The sequence below is a fragment of the Camelina sativa genome, chromosome 9 (assembly GCF_030686135.1).
Source record: "Camelina sativa cultivar CO46 ecotype springtype chromosome 9, ASM3068613v1".
Taxonomy (NCBI): domain Eukaryota; kingdom Viridiplantae; phylum Streptophyta; class Magnoliopsida; order Brassicales; family Brassicaceae; genus Camelina; species Camelina sativa.
The window spans coordinates 1,315,796-1,339,351 of NC_141888.1; the positions used below are offsets into that span (position 1 = coordinate 1,315,796).

At 38.0% G+C, this 23,556-nt stretch overlaps 2 protein-coding genes, 1 non-coding gene and 1 pseudogene across 3 annotated transcripts; all 4 read right to left on the reverse strand.

Annotated features, from left to right (window-relative positions):
* Positions 1 to 256: 256 nt before the first annotated feature.
* On the reverse strand, positions 257 to 1,088 carry LOC147937565 (defensin-like protein 10). Its single transcript, XM_087464137.1, has 2 exons — positions 959 to 1,088; positions 257 to 686 (listed from the first exon to the last, which is right to left on the reverse strand). The coding sequence occupies exons 1-2, from the start codon at positions 1,020 to 1,022 to the stop codon at positions 529 to 531; spliced, it is 222 nt and encodes a 73-aa protein (XP_087320263.1). The 5' UTR covers positions 1,023 to 1,088; the 3' UTR covers positions 257 to 528.
* A 12,746-nt stretch (positions 1,089 to 13,834) lies between these two features.
* Positions 13,835 to 14,975, reverse strand: LOC147937566 (uncharacterized). The gene is made up of 3 exons (XM_087464283.1): positions 14,739 to 14,975; positions 14,264 to 14,654; positions 13,835 to 14,163 (listed from the first exon to the last, which is right to left on the reverse strand). Exons 1-3 carry the CDS (start codon positions 14,973 to 14,975, stop codon positions 13,835 to 13,837), a joined length of 957 nt encoding a protein of 318 aa, XP_087320409.1.
* Positions 14,976 to 15,057: 82 nt separating this feature from the next.
* LOC147937567 (uncharacterized) lies at positions 15,058 to 16,778 on the reverse strand (annotated as a pseudogene).
* A 2,088-nt stretch (positions 16,779 to 18,866) lies between these two features.
* LOC147937568 (small nucleolar RNA R71) lies at positions 18,867 to 18,973 on the reverse strand. Its single transcript, XR_015567630.1, has one exon. It is a non-coding gene; the product is annotated as a small nucleolar RNA R71 (small nucleolar RNA).
* Between the last annotated feature and the right edge of the window lie 4,583 nt (positions 18,974 to 23,556).

A 23,556-nucleotide genomic window follows, 5' to 3' on the forward strand; every position in this document is an offset into this window, starting at 1 on the left:
TATATATATATATATATATATATATATATATGTACTATATTTTAGGTCCTTACGTACACTTTTAAAATAGTATTCATTTACATATTAAACTTGTTTCTTTTTATTAAATGATATATAAGCGATCGATCTATGATAGTTTTTGTTTTCTATTTATTTTTCAATAATTATTTTTTTTTTTGTAGAGAATTATTTTATTTAGTAGGATACGTTTTTAGAATGATGTTTTGTAGGATAAGTTAATTATTTGTAGTATACGTAATTAAGTAGGAGTATTATATATGTAATTAATGAAACGTGTATTTACATGGCGGATGATCTATAATATATATAAGCAAATTTAAAGACAATACATAAACACTTAAATTCTTAACACACAAAAAAAAACAACATTATTATATATATACAAAAAAAACACATAACTGATAAATAGTGCCTTTCAAGATTATTATATTTCTGTCGAAACTAGAAAACGATGAAAGAGAGTATAAATTTAAATGTTCATTTTTCGATAAATGATTAATTGATGAATTAGCAAGCTTTGGAGCAGTAGCAACGGAGACTATTGCATCGACCGCCTGTAAAACCTTCGCTGGGGCAAGCTTTGGCACAGGTCTGTGAGTTGAGACAAACTCCTTGGAATTTGCTACTCTGTGACTCGCACGTTCTTGCTTCCACAGGACCCATTCCTAAATCACATGACCCACCATAATTAAGAACCATGCACATCTTTTATTTTACTATAATCGAAACTTAAAATTAGAGAAACATGCATGGGTTGATATATATGTGGATCATTTTTCATGCTCATATTGGCATATGCATAAAACTATTAGTCCCAGAGACGGCCATAAGATATGTTAGGCCAGGCCACATAGTTACATAGAATTGATATTTTTTTTGTTGCATGCATATTTCCCACAAGTATATATCAAATGACATAATGTTTATAATTATGAACCTGTGGCAAAGAGGAGCATGAACGAGAGGAGAAGGGCTGAGACCAAACGCAGAGAGAGCTTCATTTTAAAAGAGATAAAGATACAAATGTTTAGAGAAAGCTAATAAGATTTGATAGGATCAAGAAGAAGAAGACGATGGCACTATATAAAGGGAATGAATTCTTTTGTTGGTAAAAGGTTTCGTAGTTTATGGTCATACCAAAAATAGAAACAAAACGTGAACCAGTTAAACTTTTACCCAAAGGTGCAATCGTAATTAAGGGTTGACCAGTCAATTTAATAATCAAATTATTTATAAGTATAAAGTTTATAACACTAGAGAAATATGATTATAAACGTAGAAGAATGCATAATTGCTATCAAAGCCCAATATCGGTAATGATCATAAAACGTTCCTATTAACTAAAAGCTACATAATGAGATATTGATTTATGAATAAACCAACCCTCCAAACTTTTTTATATAGAAAATGCAGGATGTATTACTTAATTTATATTACGAAAACATTTTAACTATTACTTTGCTGCTAGCTTGGTTATTAAATTGTTTTCGATTTATGACGTCACTTGGTTGTTAATTTGTTGTTATGCTAATCCGATGCCACTATATAATTGTTGTTCACACTATCAAATTATTGAAATATGTAGTTTTGCATGTAGACTCTTGAAGATTCTGCAGCCAAGTTGGTTTTCCCCTCTAAGTGTGATACCCCAAACCCGAGTTTGATTCCCTAATACCACATTAAAAAGTTATTTTTTTTCTTTTTCAACTGTTTAAAAAAAATTATTGACCTACCTAAAAAAAATTTCTGAGTCCGCCACTGGATACATGAGCCAAAGTTAAAGTAACGTAAATAATGTTTACTTCACTGGATACATGAGCCAAAGTTAAAGTAACATAAAACATGTTACTTATAATGTACGTGAACCAGAATCTCCGTTTTGAGATCGATCGATGCAAGACTGCATCAGTCGATGCAAGGTACTTTTCTACAGGACAATTTAAATTATGCACGTATTATTGCATTTTGAGTTTTGGAAACTCTAGTGGGTCGAGTATAAAAAATTATTTTGACGCTTTTGGCCGAGTTTGGTTACTTTTTCCTTCAACAAAAGAGAGAAAACTTCGAGAGATTTCATGTGAACGTTTTTGAGGAGCTTGAAGCCATTTCTTGTGAGATCTAACTGTGGGAATAGAGATCTGAGGCTAAGAACATGAGAGAAGCTTGCTAAGACGCTATTGTCGTGGGTTTTGGAATCAGATTTGTCTTTCTCAAAGGTGAGTGCATGACCATGGCTGATCTAAGCGATTAGATGTGTGTTTTTGTGTGATTTTGGATATTGATTGCTAGTGTGCTTGTTTGTGAGTGTTTTTCATAGTGTTTGTAGCTTTTAGAGAGCGGTTTTGGCATCACGAAACCGAGAGGAGTCGGAGAAGATCGTGTTTGGCTATGCTTGGCGCGACTGCATCGGTCGATGCAGCTAGGGATTTGATAATAACGAGAGACGCTGCATCGATCGATGAAATGAGTGCATCTGTCAATGAAAGGAGTGTATCGGTCGATGCAAGGAGTGCATCGGTTGATGTAGAAGGCGTTGCATCGGTCAACGCAAGGTCGTTGCATCGGTCGGCGCAAGAAGTATGTTGGTCAACGTAAGGCTGCATTGACGGTGCATGTGTTCAGAGTTGTCTAGTTTGCTTGTTTTTGTGTATTGCCTTTGTTTGTTTTTTCGCTTGTGTGTATAGCCCAGTAGATGGGAGGATCACCTCACTGAGTGTTTATGATAATACTCACGCATCTCAACTGTTGTTTGTGGTGCAGGTAAAGGCAAAGTGTAATTGTGGAATCAAGGCGATGAAGAGGAGGATGTTCTAAAGGCTCGGTTGTTTGTTCTATGTTGTTGTTAGGTTGCTAGAATGGAACAATGTGATCTAGAACGGTTGTTTAGGTTGATGGTTCATTGTTCTGTGACTTTGTTTATGTTATTGGCGTTAATGGATAGATGTTATCGTGTTATTCATTTATTCATTATTAGTTAATGTTATTGATTTATGGTATCCACTGTTTTTTTATTCGGCTAGGTGTATAGTGAGTATGAGATCACTAGTTAACTATTATAATAAAAAGAAAAAAAATAGTAGGTCAGGTCGTTTTAGTTTGGTATCAGAGCCCTTACGGTTCTAGGTATGTGTTCATTGCGTTTTTTGTTGTTTGATGTTTCAATTTGCATGATTTTATTGATTATGTGAGTTGGTCAACTGTGTGCTGCATGGGATCCTAGAACATCCTCTTCGACTCTTAGAGCCTTCAATGGGATTCCACGGTATGTTCTGTATTTTTGTGTGCAGTTTAGTTTGCTTTGTTAGCCTATGTTCTTGGAAGTACAGTGGTTAGAAGTTTTTGAGTTGTTAGTCGTGGGCGTGGTTGTAGCTAGGGTCGAGCAGGTTCCCGAGGCCAGCGAGTGTGTAGCCAGACGTCCACAAGGAGGCACGACAGAGGGTCGCAAGCATATCAAAAGGGATCAGAGGGTTTAGCCGGTGAGAGTGCTGGGAGTGTTGGGAACCCAGGTGTGGGGTTGCTGTAGGTGGAGCCCAAGGTAAAGATGATAGCTTGGCGTATCTTTCGGCGTGCTATGGGATCTGTTACTGAGAGTGGTACTAGTTCAGGCTCCAGTTTTTCCGCTTGTGGTGGGGGTGTAGTCGGGGACTGCGGTTGCTGAGGAGCTTCCATCCTATCTTAGGAAGATGGAGCAGTTGTAAATTATCAGTACGAGATGGTTCTCGAGAGGTACCATGCTAAAGATGCGGATGGTTGGATGGATACAGTTGGAGTATTTTTCTTCGTTCGGTTGAGTGTTCCAGTCGGATGCTGGAATGTCTTGTAGTCCACTGTCTAGAGGTTGATGGACATCCCTGGTGGATGGGTGTTGCAGCTAAGGGAGTGTAGGCAGCTTACGCCTTGACGGGTTTTAAGAAGGAGTAAATTGATTCTGTGTGTGCACAAATTAAGTCGTGGAGGGCAAGCGTGCTCAGGTGCACAGGCTTATGAGAAGCCTTCAGGCATGTTATATCGATCATTGTGGTGATGGTGGTTGGACTTTATTGCAGATGAACTGGGGTTTTAAGTCCCATGTCATGTTTGATTTAGGAACAACTCATTGCTTCATTACCTTGGAGTGCGCTGAGAGCTCCAACATCACAGGAGATCCCAGAGAGCGATCGGGTGTTATTATAGTTGCGGGAGGCGATTTTTTGAGCTTCTCTGGATGGATAAGAGGTGTTGATATTTAGATTGAAGGGAATAGAGGCCAGAAGATTTGATTATCAGTCTCGTGAAGTTGTATGATGTTATTCTGAAATGGATTGGTTTCATCGTCACAGGGTACATCTGGACTGTCATCGGGGTAGAGTGGTGTTCGAGCATCAAGAAGGGATGCTTATATATGAGGTAGTACGAGTGAATTTGTGGAGTCTTGTGATCTCGGCCATGCAAGCAGGGAAGATGATCGAAAAGAAACGTGAGGCCTACCTAGTTACAATCTCGATGATGGATTCAGTGGGGCAGTCTACGGTTGGTGGTATATGGGTTGTTGAGGAGTTTGAGGATATGTTCCAGTCATTGCAGTGGTTACCACCATCTCGGTCTGATCCTTTCAGGTTTGAGCTGGAGCCGGGGATTACGCTGTTATCCAAGGCGCCTTACAGGATGGCTCTAGCAGATATTGCAGAGCTGAAGAAGCAGCTGTAGGATCAGACCGAGATTGTAACCAGGTAGGCCTCACGTTTCTGTTTAAGTCCCACGTCATTGCTTCATTACCTTGGAGTGCGATGAGATCTCCAACATTAGAGGAGATCCCAGAGAGCGATCGGGTGTTGTTATAGTCACGGGAGGCGGGTTTTTGAGCGTCTCTGGACGGGTAAGACGTGTTGATATTTAGATTGCGGGAGAATAGAAGCCAGCGGATTTGATTATCAGTCTCGTGAAGTTGTATGATGTTATCCTGGGTATGGATTGGTTTCATCGTTACAGGGTACATCTGGACTGTCATCGGGGTAGAGTGGTGTTCGAGCATCAAGAAGGGATACTTATATATGAGGTAGTAAGAGTGATTTCACGGAGTCTTGTGATCTCGGCCATGCAAGCAGGGAAGATGATCGAGAAGAAACGTGAGGCCTACCTGGTTACAATCTCAATGACGGATTCAGTGCGGCAGTCTACGGTTGGTGGTATATGGGTTGTTGAGGAGTTTGAGGATGTGTTCCAGTTGTTGCAGGGGTTACCACCATCTCAGTCTGATCCTTTCAGGATTTAGCTAGAGCCGGGGATTGAGCTGTTATCCAAGGCGCCTTACAAGATGGCTCTAGCAGAGATTGCAGAGCTGAAGAAGCAGCTGGAGGATCTTTTGAGCAAGGGATTCATTCGTCCTAGTGTTTAACTGTGGGGAGCGCCGGTGTTGTTCGTCAAGAAGAAGGACGGAAGTTTTTGCTTGTGCATCGCTTATCGGGGTCTGAACCGGGTCACTGCAAAGAACAAGTACCCTCTTCCCAGGATTGATGAATTGTTGGATCAGTTGAGAGGTGTTACTTGGTTTTTTAAGATTGGTCTGGCATTGGATTACCATCAGATTCCGATAGATGATGCAGATGTGAGGAAGACGGCTTTTAGAACGACGTATGGGCATTATAAGTTCGTGTTGACACCATTCGGGTTGACCAACGCATCAGCAGTGTTCATGAGGTTAATGAACAATGTGTTCAGGGAGATTTTAGATGTTTCTGTTATCATCTTCATCGACGATATTATGGTATACTCTAAGAGTCCTGAGGAGCATGTGGTACATTTGAGAGCAGTTTGTTCAAGGCTGCATCGGTCGACGCAAGGTACTCCTCTACGGGACAACTTAAGTGAAACGCATGTTTTGTTGCGTTTTGGGTTTTGGAATAAGACGATCCGACCCATTTTTTTTTGGTTTTTAATACAATTTTAATTAGTGATCTCATACTCATTAATATCATAACCCTAATCAATACAACAGCGGAAATAACAACCCATATCAACCAGCAATTATCCAACAAATATCTCAATAAAGTAAATAATCAATAACAAAGATGTCTACAAATCCTTGATGTATTGTGTTTTTGATGTCTTTTATCCTTCATTTAATATTCGTCTTGAGTCTTTTGTCGCATCTTTGTCCGTCTTTTGTGTCTTTTTGGTCTTTTCTTGAGTTGTGATTAGGTGCGAAGACAATGTGCTAGATTTGGAGTCTTTTGGTTGAATTCGAGCTTAACTGGAATAAAGAAGCAGGAAGTGACTTTTTGTACATCTCCAAGTTGAATTAAATCATGAAGTCTGGACAAGTCTGAAGAAGTCTAGTGAAGTCTGGAGAAGTCTAGAGAGGTCTGGTGAAGTTTGTAGACAAATCTTGAGAAGTCTGGTGAAGTCTGTAGAAAAGTATGGTGAAGTCTGTAGACAAGCCTGGTGAAGTCTGTAGACAAGTCTGGTGAAGTCTGGTGAAATTTATGCACAAGTCTACTGAAGTCTGGACAAGTGTGGTGAAGTCTGTTTTGACTACAACCAGACACTTATTTCCTTTTTCTATTCTCATTTTTTATTTTATATCTTTTATTTTAATAAGGGTATAAATACCCCCAAAACCTAATGAGCAACACAGGCTATGATATATGCTATTTTCTAAGTTTTTCTGTACCTGGAGACTTTATTAAGCTATTTCTGGAGATTAGAGATTCATCCTCTTTGACAATTTGGAGAAGATTTCTAAACTCTTTCCTCATTTTATTTAATCATTTTAATTATGTCTTCTTCCTCTCTTTGTGTTGTTGCTTTCAATATGTGTGAGTAGTCACCTAATTGGGTTTTAGGGTTCTAAGTAGGGGATCAAATGATTTAATGGTTTAATTGTTGCTTGATAATTCTATTTTCTTTGTGGTTCTTTGATTTATATGCTCTTAATGCTAGAATGAGACTGATCACCTTGTTCTAGATTTTAGGTCTTTCTATGCATCACAAGTGTTCGATAGAATGCTTGAACCAATATGAATTGAGCAATATTTCTCTAACCTGCAAAAGTTGATGGAGGGGATATTGTGAACTTAGTGAACTTGTTTGATAATGCAAATTTGATTAGGAGATTACAAATGAAAGTTTAGTAATTGAGTAGTCAACTTTAGTGATACCTTGAAAGAGGGTTAGTCAAATCTTGTGTTCATGTTCTAGACGGTTCTTAACTATTGAATTCCTTGTTTCTTTTCCCCATTGGTCATTGATCTCTGAAATGCCCTATAGCCCACTGTTTTAATCTCATAAGTTAAATCGTTTTATTTATTGCATTTTTATTTACAATTTCTGAAACCAAACAAACAAACTTTCGTTCGCTTTAGCTATTTACAAGTCTCGCAAATCTTTAGTGTACCATTGGTCCTTGTGGATTTGACCCGCATATACTGCCTTGCGGTTAAGTGTATCTGGTAAATACTCGAGCAATCAAGTTGGCGCCGTTGCCGGGGACCAATTGCGTTACCTAGAGATTTAGGATTAGTTTATAGTCTAGAGTATTTTTATTTACAGCTGCTGGTAACCAAAGCTTTTTCTCACTTTTTGGTGTTTTCAGGTGTATGACCCGCAGTGCAGGCTCTTCACACCTAGAACAATATCACGAAGACTTGGGAAAGGTTGAGAGAGAGAATAGGAGAAAGAAAAGACTTGCTGAAACGGCTGATGGTTTAGCTGGTCAAAATGTTGGCAATGTGGATGATGAACATCATGGAGAGTTTGAGGATCCCCCTCCTGCTGGAAACGTTAATCCTCCTGCTGGTGGAGCACTACAAGAAAACAGGCCATTTGCCACTCCTACTATAGTCGCTCTTTAGTCGCAAATAAGGGTTTTGCGACTACTTCGTGACTCTTATTGATGGTCGCAAAAAAACGGTCGCAAAATATGTTGGTTGCAACATGGTCGTTTATTTGCGACAGATTACGGACTCTTTTATATAGTCGTATATTTATGACGATACTGTGACTAGAATTGGTAGTTGTACATTTCCGACTAAACTGCAACAAAGTCTACTTAGGGACAGTTTTGTTACTACGTATAACACTCGTATGTTTACGACCGTTTTGGGATTAACGGTAGAGTCTGGGTTTAGCGATGGATTAAGGACGACGTATTAGTCCCAAAAGGGTTGCAAAGTGTGTTTTAGTTTAGTAGCAGTTGAGTCGCAAATTAGTCGTTTATATTTACGACTATGTTAAGACTGTTTTTGTAGTCGCTAAGGAGTTCGTGTTTAGTAACTATTGTGCCACTATTTTGTGAATTGGTTTAGTCACAAAATAGTCACATTTTTTGAATTGGGTTAGTCACAAAATAGTCACATTATTTGAATTGGTATAGTCACAAAAGAGTCACATTTTTTAATTGGTTTAGTCACAAATCAGAAACATTTTAGCAATCCTAATTGTGATTAATTTGGGAATTTCAAATGCTAATAATCAAAAGGAATGATGATTGAAACTACCACACAAGCAAACTTATCATCCAAAACAAAAAGATCATCCTAAACATCCAAGAAACAATATTCAAAAGCAAGTTCATACATAAAGAAAAGGGGAATTAGAAGTTTAGTTGGAAGAAGTATTAGAGGTAGGGGTATTGGCATCTGGTGTTGTGCCTCCATCGGTGGGTTGTGCAGATGGACTGGAGGGTGGTGTGGTGCCTCCATCGATGGGTTGTGCAGTGGTTGTAAGCCCGATAGCTGGTTGGGTGGCTGCAGGAGGAGGAACCGTAAAAGCTGAGTATTCAGGAATTTTTTTCAGAGATGAAGAGGACAAGCTTGTTGATCACAGCTTGAGACTCTTGGTGTTCCTGATCATGTCGTGCATTCTCAGACTCATGTTCAGATATCTTGCGCCGAAGTTGATCTTGAAGCTCCGCAAGAGTTTCTGCAGAAGAGCTCGCATAACTCTCTTTCCTTTTTCCTTTCCTTAGTGTCTCAACAAGTGATCCAAGGCCAAATGGGTTACCTCTATTATCTGTTTGAGTACACTAAACTAAAAGATAAACATTCGCTAATCAGCACAAACAAGAAAACCAAATGCAGAATCAACATCAAATATTCTAGGTTCCTAAGCATAGCTCATTAAAAAAATTTAAGAAAACTAGGAGACTGTTAATCTAAGAATAAACATCAATCATCATTCACATTAAGAAACCAAAATTAACAAAGAAAAATAACACACAAAAGACAAACGAATTACCGCAAGGAAGATTTCATTTCTTTCTTCAAGGGAAAGAGTTCGATGTGTTGAACTCTCTGAACCATTTGGACCATCATTGTCCGTGTCAGTTTATCTGTCTTCTATGGTCTTCTCATCGGTCTCAGCAACTTGTTTGCTTTTTGATCCACAAATGATCCATCTGGCCGAGTGTGTGTTTTAAGAAACACTTCGACCAGTGATACAGGACGCCCCAGCTCTTCCTCCTACAATGATAGTGAAACACATTAAATTATGAAAATTTTAGAAAAACTTTAAGGTGAAGTGGATGGAAAGAGAAGTGTTACCATTTCTTGATGAATTTGTACATATGATTTCTGACCAGCTAAGTGTTTGTGCACTCCAAGGCCTCCACGGTCCGAGTTTCTGCAATGAGAAGCATTCTCACTCTTCTCAATGGCATCAGGGGTGTTCCAATATTCGCACATAATAGGCCATACTTTATCACCAATCCATGGTGGTTGTACACCACTCCTCCTAACTTGACTGACAATGCCTTTCATCCTGTTCTTTGCTATCTTCAAGAAACCTTCTTTAACTAGCTCAGTAATCCCGATATCCCAATTATACTTCCGCTACAATAACATAAAACATTTAAGTTAGCAAACTGACCAATTCATATATATAGAGTTAAGTGTTTAAAGCATTGTTAAAACTATAATTTGACTTACCGCAAATGTCCTGAAGTATCGCTCTTGCATGCGTTGTGGAGTAACCTTCCAACTGTAGTAAGGCCCATCAAACTTTCGCCTTAAGATTCCAGCAATGACTTGAGAAAGCTTTCCTTTGTGCCAGTTAAACCTGTTACATTAACTGAGTAAGTCTACTTGAAAATATGAACCAATAACCTATTGAAACTATTGAATATCTAATAACAACCGATTACTGAACATGATCAAACTATTGAACATCAAACAACAACCGATTAGTGAACCTATTACCGCAAGAGGAGAGAGTGTTACCGAGTATACTTAAAGATCAAACTATTGAACATATTCATGCTTTAAGATTCTATGTGACATACCGAGTATACTTAAAGAAAAATTACAAGAGGAGAGAGTGTTTATACCATAGAGTTTCGACTCCAGGGATAGGATGCTGAGACAGGAGTGGTAGATGTTCTCGGCCTGGAAGAGCTAGCAAACCATCTAACAGATCTTGGTAGTGATCGACATTTTGATTAGGGTTTTGTTCCTCCTCGTTTTCTTCTTCGCCGTTATCTCCCTCTTGAACAAGCTCCGGTTGCGGTTGAGGGTGAGGAACAAGAAGAGGCGCTTGTTGAGGATGACTACTCGACGGTTGATTTGTCCTCGACGGTGGATGACTACTAGACGGTTGATTTGTCCTCGATGGTGGATGACTACTCGACGGTTGGTTTTTCCTCGATGGTGGATGACTACTCGACGGTTGGTATGTCCTCGACGGTTGATTTGTGAACGATGGTGGATCTGTAGTCGGCAATGGACTACTTATTGGCGCTGGATTTATCGGGGGAAATTGTGAAGGACGGCTTTGATGTGAATGGGTTGCAGACTGTGTCGTAGAGTGTGTGCGTTCAGAAGGGTTCGACGAATGAGAAGAGGTTCTGCTACCATTGAAGATTCGGACACCGGTGGCAGTTCTGCCACCGCGACCTCTGGAAGCACCCTTGGTCTTAGGAGGCATCGGATCGACGATTGAGAGAGAGAGAGAGAGAAGAAGAAAAAGATTTAAAGAGAAAGCGATAGAGGATTGAGAGATTGAGAGAGAAGGAGAGATTGATGTGTTTGAGAGAGAAGGAGAGTGAAGAGGTTTGAGAGAAAAAACCCTAGATCGATTGAAAAAGAAAATAAGAAGTGTTAAAACGTTTAAGTGTTTTGCCTAGTTATTAACGAAACAACGTCGCAATGTAGTCGCAAAAGAGTCGCAGTATTAAATTTTTGGGGGAAAAAAAACGCGTAAATAATTAGACAAATTTCCCAAAATTATTGGTGGGAACATAAACCGCCAAAACAAGGTGGCAAAACAGTCGCAAAAACAGTAGCAATGGTTGCAAAGCAGTCTCAAGACAGTTGCAAAGTGGTGGCAAAGTGTTACTCTTTTGTGAGTGTATTTTACTAGACAATTTAAAAGTCTGATTTTCACACATTAAGAGCTTATTTGCATCCATACATCACTCATACTAGTAGTAAAGAGTATATAAAATAGAAAGAGCATGTAAAACATTGCTTTTAAAACATATGAATTACATTTTCCTAAAGTCCTACACATTCTTCCATGGTGACATGTTTTTACAAAGATGGCTTTGGAACATATGCATGTATTCATTGTTAACATTGAAATTTATGACCTTAAAAAAGTTTTAGTTACTAAATTCAGTCAAATACAAGTATAAATGTATATCTAAGGATGTACATACATCTCAAAAATGAAATTTAATTCCCAAAAATAACAAGAGTGGGAAAAGAGTCGCACAAACGTTGCTAATTCAGGTGTTAGTCGCTTATTTGTCGCAATACGGTTGCAAAGCAGTCTCAAGACAGTTGCAAAGTGGTGGCAAAGTGTTACTCTTTTGTGACTGTATTTTACTAGTCAATTTAAAAGTTTGATTTTCACACATTAGGAGCTTATTTGCATCCATACATCACTCATACTAGTTGTAAAGAGTATATAAAATAGGAAGAGCATGTAAAACATTGCTTTTAAAACATAAGAATTACATTTTCCTAAAGTCCTACACATTCTTCCATGGTGACATGTTTTTACAAAGATGGCTTTGGAACATATGCATGTATTCATTGTTAACATTGAAATTTATGACCTTAAAAAAGTTTTAGTTACTAAATTGAGTCAAATACAAGTATAAATGTATATCTAAGGATGTACATACATCTCAAAAATGAAATTTAATTCCCAAAAATAACAAGAGTGGGAAAAGAGTCGCACAAACGTTGCTAATTCAGGTGTTAGTCGCTTATTTGTCGCAATACGGTTGCAAAGCAGTCTCAAGACAGTTGCAAAGTGGTGGCAAAGTGTTACTCTTTTGTGACTGTATTTTACTAGTCAATTTAAAAGTTTGATTTTCACACATTAGGAGCTTGTTTGCATCCATACATCACTCATACTAGTTGTAAAGAGTATATAAAATAGGAAGAGCATGTAAAACATTGCTTTTAAAACATAAGAATTACATTTTCCTAAAGTCCTACACATTCTTCCATGGTGACATGTTTTTACAAAGATGGCTTTGGAACATATGCATGTATTCATTGTTAACATTGAAATTTATGACCTTAAAAAAGTTTTAGTTACTAAATTCAGACAAATACAAGTATAAATGTATATCTAAGGATGTACATATATCTCAAAAATGAAATTTAATTCCCAAAAATAACAAGAGTGGGAAAAGAGTCGCACAAACGTTGCTAATTCAGGTGTTAGTCGCTTATTTGTCGCAATACGGTTGCAAAGCAGTCTCAAGACAGTTGCAAAGTGGTGGCAAAGTGTTACTCTTTTGTGACTGTATTTTACTAGTCAATTTAAAAGTTTGATTTTCACACATTAGGAGCTTATTTGCATCCATACATCACTCATACTAGTTGTAAAGAGTATATAAAATAGGAAGAGCATGTAAAACATTGCTTTTAAAACATAAGAATTACATTTTCCTAAAGTCCTACACATTCTTCCATGGTGACATGTTTTTACAAAGATGGCTTTGGAACATATGCATGTATTCATTGTTAACATTGAAATTTATGACCTTAAAGTTTTAGTTACTAAATTCAGTCAAATACAAGTATAAATGTATATCTAAGGATGTACATATATCTCAAAAATGAAATTTAATTCCCAAAAATAACAAGAGTGGGAAAAGAGTCGCACAAACGTTGCTAATTCAGGTGTTAGTCGCTTATTTGTCGCAATACGGTTGCAAAGCAGTCTCAAGACAGTTGCAAAGTGGTGGCAAAGTGTTACTCTTTTGTGACTGTATTTTACTAGTCAATTTAAAATTTTGATTTTCACACATTAGGAGCTTATTTGCATCCATACATCACTCATACTAGTAGTAAAGAGTATATAAAATAGAAAGAGCATGTAAAACATTGCTTTTAAAACATAAGAATTACATTATTCTAAAGTCCTACACATTCTTCCATGGTGACATGTTTTTACAAAGATGGCTTTGGAACATATGCATGTATTCATTGTTAACATTGAAATTTATGACCTTAAAAAAGTTTTAGTTACTAAATTGAGTCAAATACAAGTATAAATGTATATCTAAGGATGTACATACATCTCAAAAATGAAATTTAATTCCCAAAAATAACAAGAGTGGGAAAAGAGTCGCACAAACGTTGCTAATTCAGGTGTTAGTCGCTTATTCGCCGCAATACGGTTGCAAAGCAAATGTTGCTAATTCAGGTGTTAGTTACTAAACGGTCGCTAATGTGCGACTCTTTTGTGACTATATTTTATTTTAAGATACTAATTTTACTTGCAAATTGCCAGATTAATCAAGCTCTTAAGTTTTACTATAATTGAAATAAGTTTATTTGATTTTAACATAGAGACAATATTTTACAAATCAAATGCACATTTAGTCTTCATATGCAAGTTCTTCATCTTCACCTTCATCTTCGGATGTTGACAAGTTACATTGAAATTCGTCTTCTCCTTCACCATCTTCTATCTCAAAATCGATTGGTTCATCTTGATGACTCTCGTCGACTAAACTCTCAATGATGATTTCTTCAACCAAAGTCGGAGTTACCTCAATAACAGTTTGTTGCAATATAACCAAATCATCATCGTTAAACTTCTCTTGAACAACATTCCTCGGATTAACTTTGCACACTGTAAGCCACGATTTGCGAGGTCGTTTAGTGTATGGATATGACAGATAACACACTTGATCAGCTTGAGAACCTATATAAAGAAACAGAACATATTAAATTAATATTTATTTAATAATATATATACGTATGTAGGTAAATTAATTAAAATATTTAGTGAAAAGAAACTTAACCTAAAATAAGCGGTTCGTAATTTTGGTATTTTCTTGATGGAAGCACGTCTACGATGCCTCCATTTGTCATGCGGATACCTTTGCCAACCGTTGGGTCAAACCAGTCACAGTAGAAAAGTGTTATCTTTAGGTTAATAATGCCAGGATACTCGAGCTCGATTATGTTTTCAACGGTCCCAAAAAAATCATCCTCCATAGATGCTTCAGAATAATTTTGCCCTCGAACACATACCCCATAATTCATTGTCTTTTTCGTCTGCCCGTGTTCACGCGTGTGAAACATGTAACCTCTAGTAAAATACATGGGCCACGACTTGACTTTGTTTTCTGGACTTTCAAGCAATTCATGGATCCATGGAGGAAAATTTTGGATATGTTTCATTGTAGACACCTACATAAGAAATAAATATAAATTGTCGGAAGTAAACCCATTCAATAAAATATTTTTTTTATTAAATTATTTACATATACTTACATATTGGCAAACCCAATCGCTAAAATCTTCATCTCTTTTCGATGTGACTTCATCATCAGTGAGTTCTGGATATTCATACCGAATTTGATCGTCCAACACACTGTTTTTCCCAACATATAGAAGACAATTAATCCATAAATATATTGAAGAGAAATTGCTAGAAAAATAATCTGAAACATATACCTCTCTAGGGGACGAAAGTAATCCAAATTCCGCAATACATATGCATGTGCGCATTTTTGATCTTTATCAGACAGCCAAAACTTGGTAACTTGGCCACTAGGACAACCGACTTGAGTGAATATATCTGGTACGGGTACTAGATATACAGGAACCTCACCCGCATCATATCGCAATGACCTGAAAAATATTTAAAACTTTAATTAGCCTTACATGTTAATTTAAAAGACCATTATATATTATAATGTAAGTATGAAATACCTCCTTCTACTAGCTGTAGAAATGGTTGAAGCAAAGTAGTGTTCTGAGAAGTATGATATCTCATCATTAATATATGATTGATTGATCCCGCTGGATATCTTTTGTTCTTCGCCTTCCCTTTACAGCGTTTGAAAAACCTTTCGAAGGGATACATCCACCTATACTGGACTGGACCACCAAGTTCGGCTTCGTATGGTAGGTGTATAGGAAGGTGCTCCATGACATCAAAGAACGAAGGTGGTAATATTTTCTCCAAATTGCACAAAATCATCACAATATTCGCTTTCAGGATTTGGACATGACTTAGCTCCAATGATCGACTGCATAAGTCACGGAAAAATGATCCAATCCCTACAATATATAAATAAAATCATTAATTAATTTGACATATATATAAAATTAAATTGCTATATATATATATATATATATATATATATATCAAATTTTTACCTGATATTGCAAGATGGACGTCACGTAGTAACAACTCTGCAAACACAAATGGAAGCAATCGTTCCATAAACACATGGCAATCGTGGCTTTTCATTCCTGAAAACTTTCCATCCTTGATGTCTGCACAACTAGCTAAATCAGCTACATACCCATCTGGAAATTTAACATCTTTTTTGACCCATTGAAGTAGGCTTTTTTTCCCTTTCGCACTCAATCTCCAAATAGGAAAAGGAGCTCTCCCACCAGCATCAACATGCAATTGACTTCGATCACAAAATCTTGCAACATCCAAGCGGGACCTCACATTGTCTTTTGATCTGTCTTTCACATTCATAACAGTGTACATGAGATTATCGAGAATATTTTTCTCAATATGCATCACATCAAGATTGTGTCGTAAGTTAAGATCAGTCCAATACGGGAGCTTCCACAAGATGCTTTCTTTGTGTCAATTATGCCAACTTCCATAACCATCCACTTTATTTTCATGCCCATTTCCTCCGCATTCAGAAGTCTTTGGCGGCTCGGCATTTCTTATACGCTCATGTAAGACCTGTTCACCCGTCAAATATTGCGGTGGATAGTCGTTCACTGCGTGTTTGCCTTTGAGAAAGTGTTTTTTATCCTTTCGCATTGGATGATTAGCAGGAAGAAATCTCTTGTGGCAATCAAACCAACATGTCTTCCTACCAGCTGGCAATTGAAATGCATTTGTATCGTCCATACAAATTGGGCAAGCTAATCTTCCGTGTGTTGTCCATCCTGACAACATGCCATATGCTGGGAAATCGCTGATAGTCCACAAAAGGACAGCTTTAAGGTTGAAATTTTGATCTAAGGACACATCATATGCCTCCACTCCATTATAACATAACTCTGTTAACTCATCAACCAATGGTTGGAGAAAAACGTCAAGACTAGCTTGTGGATGGTTCGGTCCTGAATTCAAAATCGTCAGAAACAAATACTTTGTGTTCATGCACATCCCAGGAGGCAAGTTGTATGGAGTCAATATCACTGGCCATAACGAATGGTGTTTCGACATCCCAAAAGGATTGAAACCATCTGTACATAATCCAAGATAAACATTGCACGGTTCTGCTGCAAATGAGGGATGCAATTGCTGAAAATTCTTCTACTCAGCCGCATCTGAAGGATGACACATAAATCCCTCCTCAGAGCTGTGCTCAGCGTGCCATCTCATAAAAGCTGCAGTCTTCTCAGATTGGTACTTTCTCTTCAGCCTTTCCGCAATCAGTAAATACCACATCTTACTGAACGGTATTCTTGTTCTTCCTTCACTAGTCTTATACCTTGGTTTGCCGTAGAACTTGCAATGCTCCAACTTCTCATCATCTTTCCAAAAGAGCATACAGTTATCTATACATACATCATATGTATGACATGGTAATCCTAGCTTTTGCATCAAAGTCTCCGTCTCATAGTATGAACCGGTTGCCTGATTACCCTCTAGTAAATACTCCGTAAACAGTCCTATCCATGAATCCATACAATTTTCAGACAAATTGTAGTCGACCTTATTGTTCATGAACCGAGCTGCCAACAATAACTGAGATTGCCCTTCCCGACATCCATCATACAGTGGCGTGTTTGCAGCAGCTAGCATATCATAAAACCGTTTTGCTTCTTGGGTGGGTTGTTCATGAACATGATCATTTCCACTTTCATGTTCATGATACTCGTTATATGGTACAGAACCATGAAATGCATCATTCACCATCCCAGCATATATATTCTCCCCATCAAATCCTATTGGTTCACTAGCACTAGCATAATCTGTATTATTAGCATAATGACTACTAGTTCCCTCCCCAACAACATCATAATCTTCACCATGTTCATACCATACATAATAGTTAGGCATAAACCCCCTACTTAGCAAATGATTCGAAACAGAGGCAGCTTTCAAAGACTTCGAATTGTGACATACTACACAAGGGCAGTAAAACCTACCTCTGCTATTTTGTGCATGGCTACAGGCAAAATCGATGAACTCTTCCACACCCGCCGAATAATCCGATGAGATATGATTAGTGAACGGATCGATCCGATTGTACATCCATGCTCTTGAAGGATTGTTCCACATTATTATTTTTTATTTTTTTCTCTTTTTTTTTTTTCTTCCTCTCGATTTTTTTTTTCTTTCTCACAAATTTTTTTTTTTCTTTCTCCCGTTTTTTTCTCTTTAGAGTTGATGTAAATGAAAGAAGAAGTGGTGGCATATATATAAGAGAAATTTTGCCACTGTTTTGCGACTATTATAGAAAGAGTCACAAAATTTCAGTTCACCTAACACACTTTAAGCACGTTTTTTGCCGACATGGTACGACTCTTTTGCGACCGTTTTCAATGTAGTTGCAAAAGTTGAGTACAATATCTTCCACATTCTCAACATTTTTTGCCGACATACAGCGACGACTTTGCTACTAAATGATACTCGAAAAAGTCATTGCAAATAAGTCTCTATTTTGCGACTTATTTGCGACGACTCTCACGTACCAAAATTGCAGTTGCAAAGTAGTCACAAAATGCATCTTGTTTTGCGACGAAATAATATCAGTTACAAAAGAGTATGTATTCGGTCGCAAAGGTGAGACGTTTTTGTGACTGTGTCGTTTCGTCGTAAATTTGCGATGGTTTTATTTCCGTATTTTGTATGGTCGTTAATAGGTATTAAAATAGTCGCAAAACCGTCGCAAATGTTTGCGACTAAAAAATCAGTCACAAAAGGTAGTCGCAAATGGCCTGTTTTCTTGTAGTGGAGAGGCTGCCCGTGTAGCTGCACAAAGAGAAGCTGTGCACCGCAAAGCTGCCCGTTTAGCTGCTTTTAATCAAAGACCGGCAAATGTTCGACAGACTTTGAGGGAACATGATGCTCCCAACGCTGAGATGTACCGCAGAGGTGTCCAACATCCTCCAATCGCTAGAAATGATTTTGAGATCAAACCGGCATTGTTGGGTCTAGTGAAGCAAAATCAGTTTCATGGTCTACCGTCATAGAACCCAGTTTATCATTTGGAGTACTTTGAGAATATATGTGGCACAACGCGAATGAATAGGGTACCTGATGATGCTGTCAAATGCAGGTTATTCTCATTTTCTCTGAGTGATAAAGCTCATCGCTGGTTTAAGTCATTGAAGGGAGATACCATTCGAACATGGGATGAGTATAAAGCTGCGTTCTTGGGACAGTATTTTACTCAAGCAAGGACTACTCTTCTTAGGAATAAGATTTCAGGCTTCCAGGAGCATGCTATTGAGTCATTCCATGAGGCTTGGGAAAGGTTTAAATACTATAAGAGAGAATGTCCTCACCATGGATTCACACCAGAATCACTCATCAACACGTTCTACAGAGGGGTTGATGAGAGGTATAAGATGGCCTTGGATACAGCTAGTAATGGGGACTTCATGACCAAAACAGAAGGAGAAGCTGAGATTTTGATTGAGAACCTAGCTGCTAGCAACAGTAACCATTGTGTTGACTATGATAGGACAGTGAGAAGTAGTGGAGGAGGAGAATCAAAACAGATTGTTGAGTTGAATGCAAAAGTGGAGCAGCTTTTGAGAAGAGATCAGAGGAATTTGAATTTCTGTGATGATTCTGGTGATGGTAAGGTTTATCAGGAAGGTGCTAGGGATGGTTCTGAGGAACTACAAGCTGAGATGAATTACGTGAACCAAGGATATCAGAACAATGGTTTCAACCAAGGCTACAGGAATCACCCCAACCTCTCTTACCGGAGCACTAATGTTGAGAACCCACAGGATCAGGTACATCCACCACAACAGTTTCAACAAAAGCAGTTTATACCAGGGCAAGGAAACTACAATAAGCCATTGTGCCTCAGGGACAAGGACAGGGAAATGGATATGGTCAAGAAGGTTTTCAGCAAAAACCTCAGTTTAACAACTTCTAGGGAAGTTACCAAGCACCAGTTCAAGCCCTTATGAGCAACACTTCTACGTCTTCTTCAGGGGATAATGAAATGAAGTTGATGATACAGCAGATTCTTGAAGGTCAAGTGAAGAATGCTGCTGAAATCAATGTTAAGGTGGACAGCATGTATCGTGATCTTAATGGGAAGTTCACAATACTATCTTTACATGTTAAAATTCTTGAGAACCAAGTAGCTCAGATTTCTTCCACCTCTACACAACCATCAGGTGTTTTACCAGGGAAAAGTGAACCCAAAAATAAAGAGCATTGTTATGCTGTTATGATTCAAGAAGAACCTGGAGAAGTTGCTGAGAGAAGTCTTCAAGAAGCTGTAAATGAGAGTATTATTTCTGAGATGGAAGTTCTTGTTGTTGATGTTGCTGTAGATAATGAGATTGAAGGAGATGATGAGCCACCATACGATGCACCACCACCATATGTTCCTAAGCTCCCATTTCCAGGTCATCTAGTGGAAGCTAAAATCAGGTTGAAAAGGCGAAAGCTCGCTTTGATGAAGTTATGAAAGAGTTTCACATCAAACTCCCATTCCTAGAGTCAATAAAGAACACAAAAACATACAAGAAATGTTTGAAGGATGTCTTGTCTTACAAGAAGAACATTGAAGAAAGGGTCATGATGATTTCAACTGGGAAGGCATATGTGCATTTTGAGAAGCAGGAAAAACATCAAAGGAACAAGGATAAAATGCTTGCAATGGCACACTTGAAAGAAGAGGTAGAGATGGTTAGTTCTGAGTGCAATGCCATCATCCCGATTGAGATTCCTGAGAAGCTTGGAGATCCAGGGAGTTTTGTACTACCTTGCCAAATTGGGAGATTCATGTTTGAGAGATGTTTATGTGACTTGGGAGCTAGTGTTAATTTGATGCCGCTTTCTGTGTCAGAGCGTTTGGGAATCACAAATTTCAAACCGTCAAGGATCTCCTTAGTGCTTGCTGATCGTTCTGTGCGATCTCCAGTTGGGTTGGTGGAGGATGTGCATGTTAGAGTTGGGAACTTCTACATCCCAACTGACTTCACAGTTTTGGAGCTTGATAAAGAACCACATGATCCTCTCATTCTTGGTCGCCCATTCTTACATAACGTTGGGGCTATGATTGATGTAAAAAAGCAGCAAATTCACTTGCAGATTGGTGACCATACTCAGGAGTTTGACATGAAAAGGTTGCTGAAAAAAACCTACTATTGGAGGATAAGCTTTTTCAATTGAAACCATTGATGATCCTAGGGATAAGTATGTGAAGACATGCATAGGTTGGAGTGAGGTCAAGGAATTCCTGGATGAGACCTTCAAATTCCAATAAAAAATGTTAGTGCTACATGCAAGGTTAAGCCCAAATGGATAAAGGAAAATCCTCATGTAACCTTGACACCTATGAAGTGTGTTGGAGATACCATAGAGTATAAGGTGCAGTGTAAGGGAACCTCAAGACCCTTTTCAAAAGCTAGGAGTATTCTAACTTCAGAATTGAAAGAAAAAGGTCGAAAAGCTGTGAAAGGGGTTATGAGTAGAGTTCTGAAGCTAAAGATGAATGATTGGGGACCTTTTTTTGGAGCAAGTCCTTGTGCTCATACTCATTAGTTCACAAGAATCTGGTCAAGCTAGTGACATGAAACAAGCGCTTTGTGGAAGGCAAACCATCAGGTATTTCTCTCTTTTACTATTTATTTTTCTTTTAAATTTCTTTTGAGTCTGTTTGACCTCTTTTCTTGGATTTGTTTTCACACCGAGACGGTGTGAAGCGAGTCTGGAGGAGGGTGTCATATGTCTACTGATCTTGTTTGCTTTGGTTGTTTTCTTTTGTTGCTTTCTTTTGAGTCAGTTAGTTTGTTTCTTAGGGAATTTCACCATGCTTGATTCATTGCCTTGGGACCATTTAGCATTGTTTAAGGATGACTTGGAAGTTTAGAAAAAAAAAAACATGACTTGATCACTTCAATAATTCCTGTCGCTTTAAAATTTGGATGATTTGAGCTTGGCCTTGCTTATTTGGACTTAATATGGACTTATTATATCTCACCTAGGGGGTTGAGAATCGTGTAATGGATCATACATTCAGAGTTTAGTTTACACCATTTTTACCACTCTTTGTAAACTCTGAATGGTTAGACTCATTTTTAGTCTAGTACCACACCTTTACCCCTATCCTTGCCTCAGACCACTCGCATTCTTTGGTCATCATCATCATGTGCATTCATGTGCAAAAACTACGGAGTATACAGACCGACATAGCTTTCCTCTAGTTAGGATTGTCATTGTAGTTTGTTTGGGTGATTGATATTGATTTTTTTTTTGTGGTTGTGTGGTTATGTTCATAAGCATGTGTTGAGTTTCCATGATTTAGTGCTTTTGATGTAATTTTGTGAGACGAGAACCGGTTCCACTCCCCCATATAAAAAAAGAAAAACAAAAACAAAAAGAAAAAAAGAACTGAGAAAAAAAAAATGAATAAAATGGGAAAAGAGTAAAAAATGGAACCGGAAAAGTCAGAGTACTCTTATTTATTTATCAAAAGCATCTAGAACAATGATGATTTGTTTGGGGTTTTACGTTGGTTGGTTTGATCCGAGTAGAGGGAAGCTGTGTACCTCCCAATTGGTCTGTGTCTCACTGTGATTTTGCATAATGACATGCATCCGTTCTCGTTGTTGGATACCTTTAAACACTTGAGCCACCCATAAATTGCCTCATAACCTAGACCAGAGCGTGTTCGATATCCCCTTTGTGAGAGTGCACGCATTTACTAATGAATGTTAAAAGGTCAAGTTATCTGACTCTAAACTCTTTGTGTACTTGGGATTTAATGAAGTTGCTATGGTCATGGCGATGTAGGCAATTGTTTGAGAGCATGATCCCAGAAGTGGTTTGCAGGCAATTGTTTGAGAGCATGATCCCAGAAGAATATGTGAGTTCTCGCGTTTTTAAACCTCTTTCCTTGACAAAGGTATTTGCTTTGCTTGAGGACAAGCAAAGATCTAAGCCGGGGGGAGTTGATGTATTTTGTTTTTGATGTCTTTTGTCCTTCATTTAATATTCGTTTTGAGTCATTTGTCGCATCTTTATCCGTCTTTTGTGTCTTTTTGGTCTTTTCTTGAGTTGTGATTAGGTGTGAAGACAATGTGCTAGATTTGGAGTCTTCTGGTTGGATTCGAGTTTAACTTGAATAAAGAAGCAGGAAGTGACTTTTTGTACATCTCCAAGTTGAATTGAATCATGAAGTCTGGACAAGTCTGAAGAAGTCTAGTGAAGTCTGTAGACAAGTCTGGATAAGTCTGTAGAGGTCTGGTGAAGTCTGTAGACAAATCTTGAGAAGTCTGGTGAAGTCTGTAGACAAGCCTGGTGAAGTCTGTAGACAAGTCTGGTGAAGTCTGTAGACAAATCTGGTGAAGTCTGGTGAAATTTATGCACAAGTCTACTGAAGTCTGGACAAGTGTGGTGAAGTCTATTTTGACTACAACCAGACACTTATTTCCTTTTTCTATTCTCATTTTTTATTTTATATATTTTATTTTAATAAGGGTATAAATATCCCCAAAACCTAATGAGCAACACATGCTATGATATATGCTATTTTCTAAGTTTTTCTGCACCTGGAGACTTTTGTAAGCTATTTCTGGAGATTAGAGATTCATCCTCTTTGACAATTTGGAGAAGATTTCTAAACTCTTTCCTCATTTTATTTAATCATTTTAATTATGTCTTCTTCCTCTCTTTGTGTTGTTGCTTTCAATATGTGTGAGTACTCACCTAATATGGTTTTAGGGTTCTAAGTAGGGGATCAAATGATTTAATGGTTTAATTGTTGCTTGGGATCTTTATTTTATTTGTGGTTCTTTGATTCATATGCTCTTAATGCTAGAATAGGACTGATCACCTTGTTCTAGATTCTAGGTCTTTCCATGCATCACAAGTGTACGATAGAATGCCTGAACCAATATGAATTGA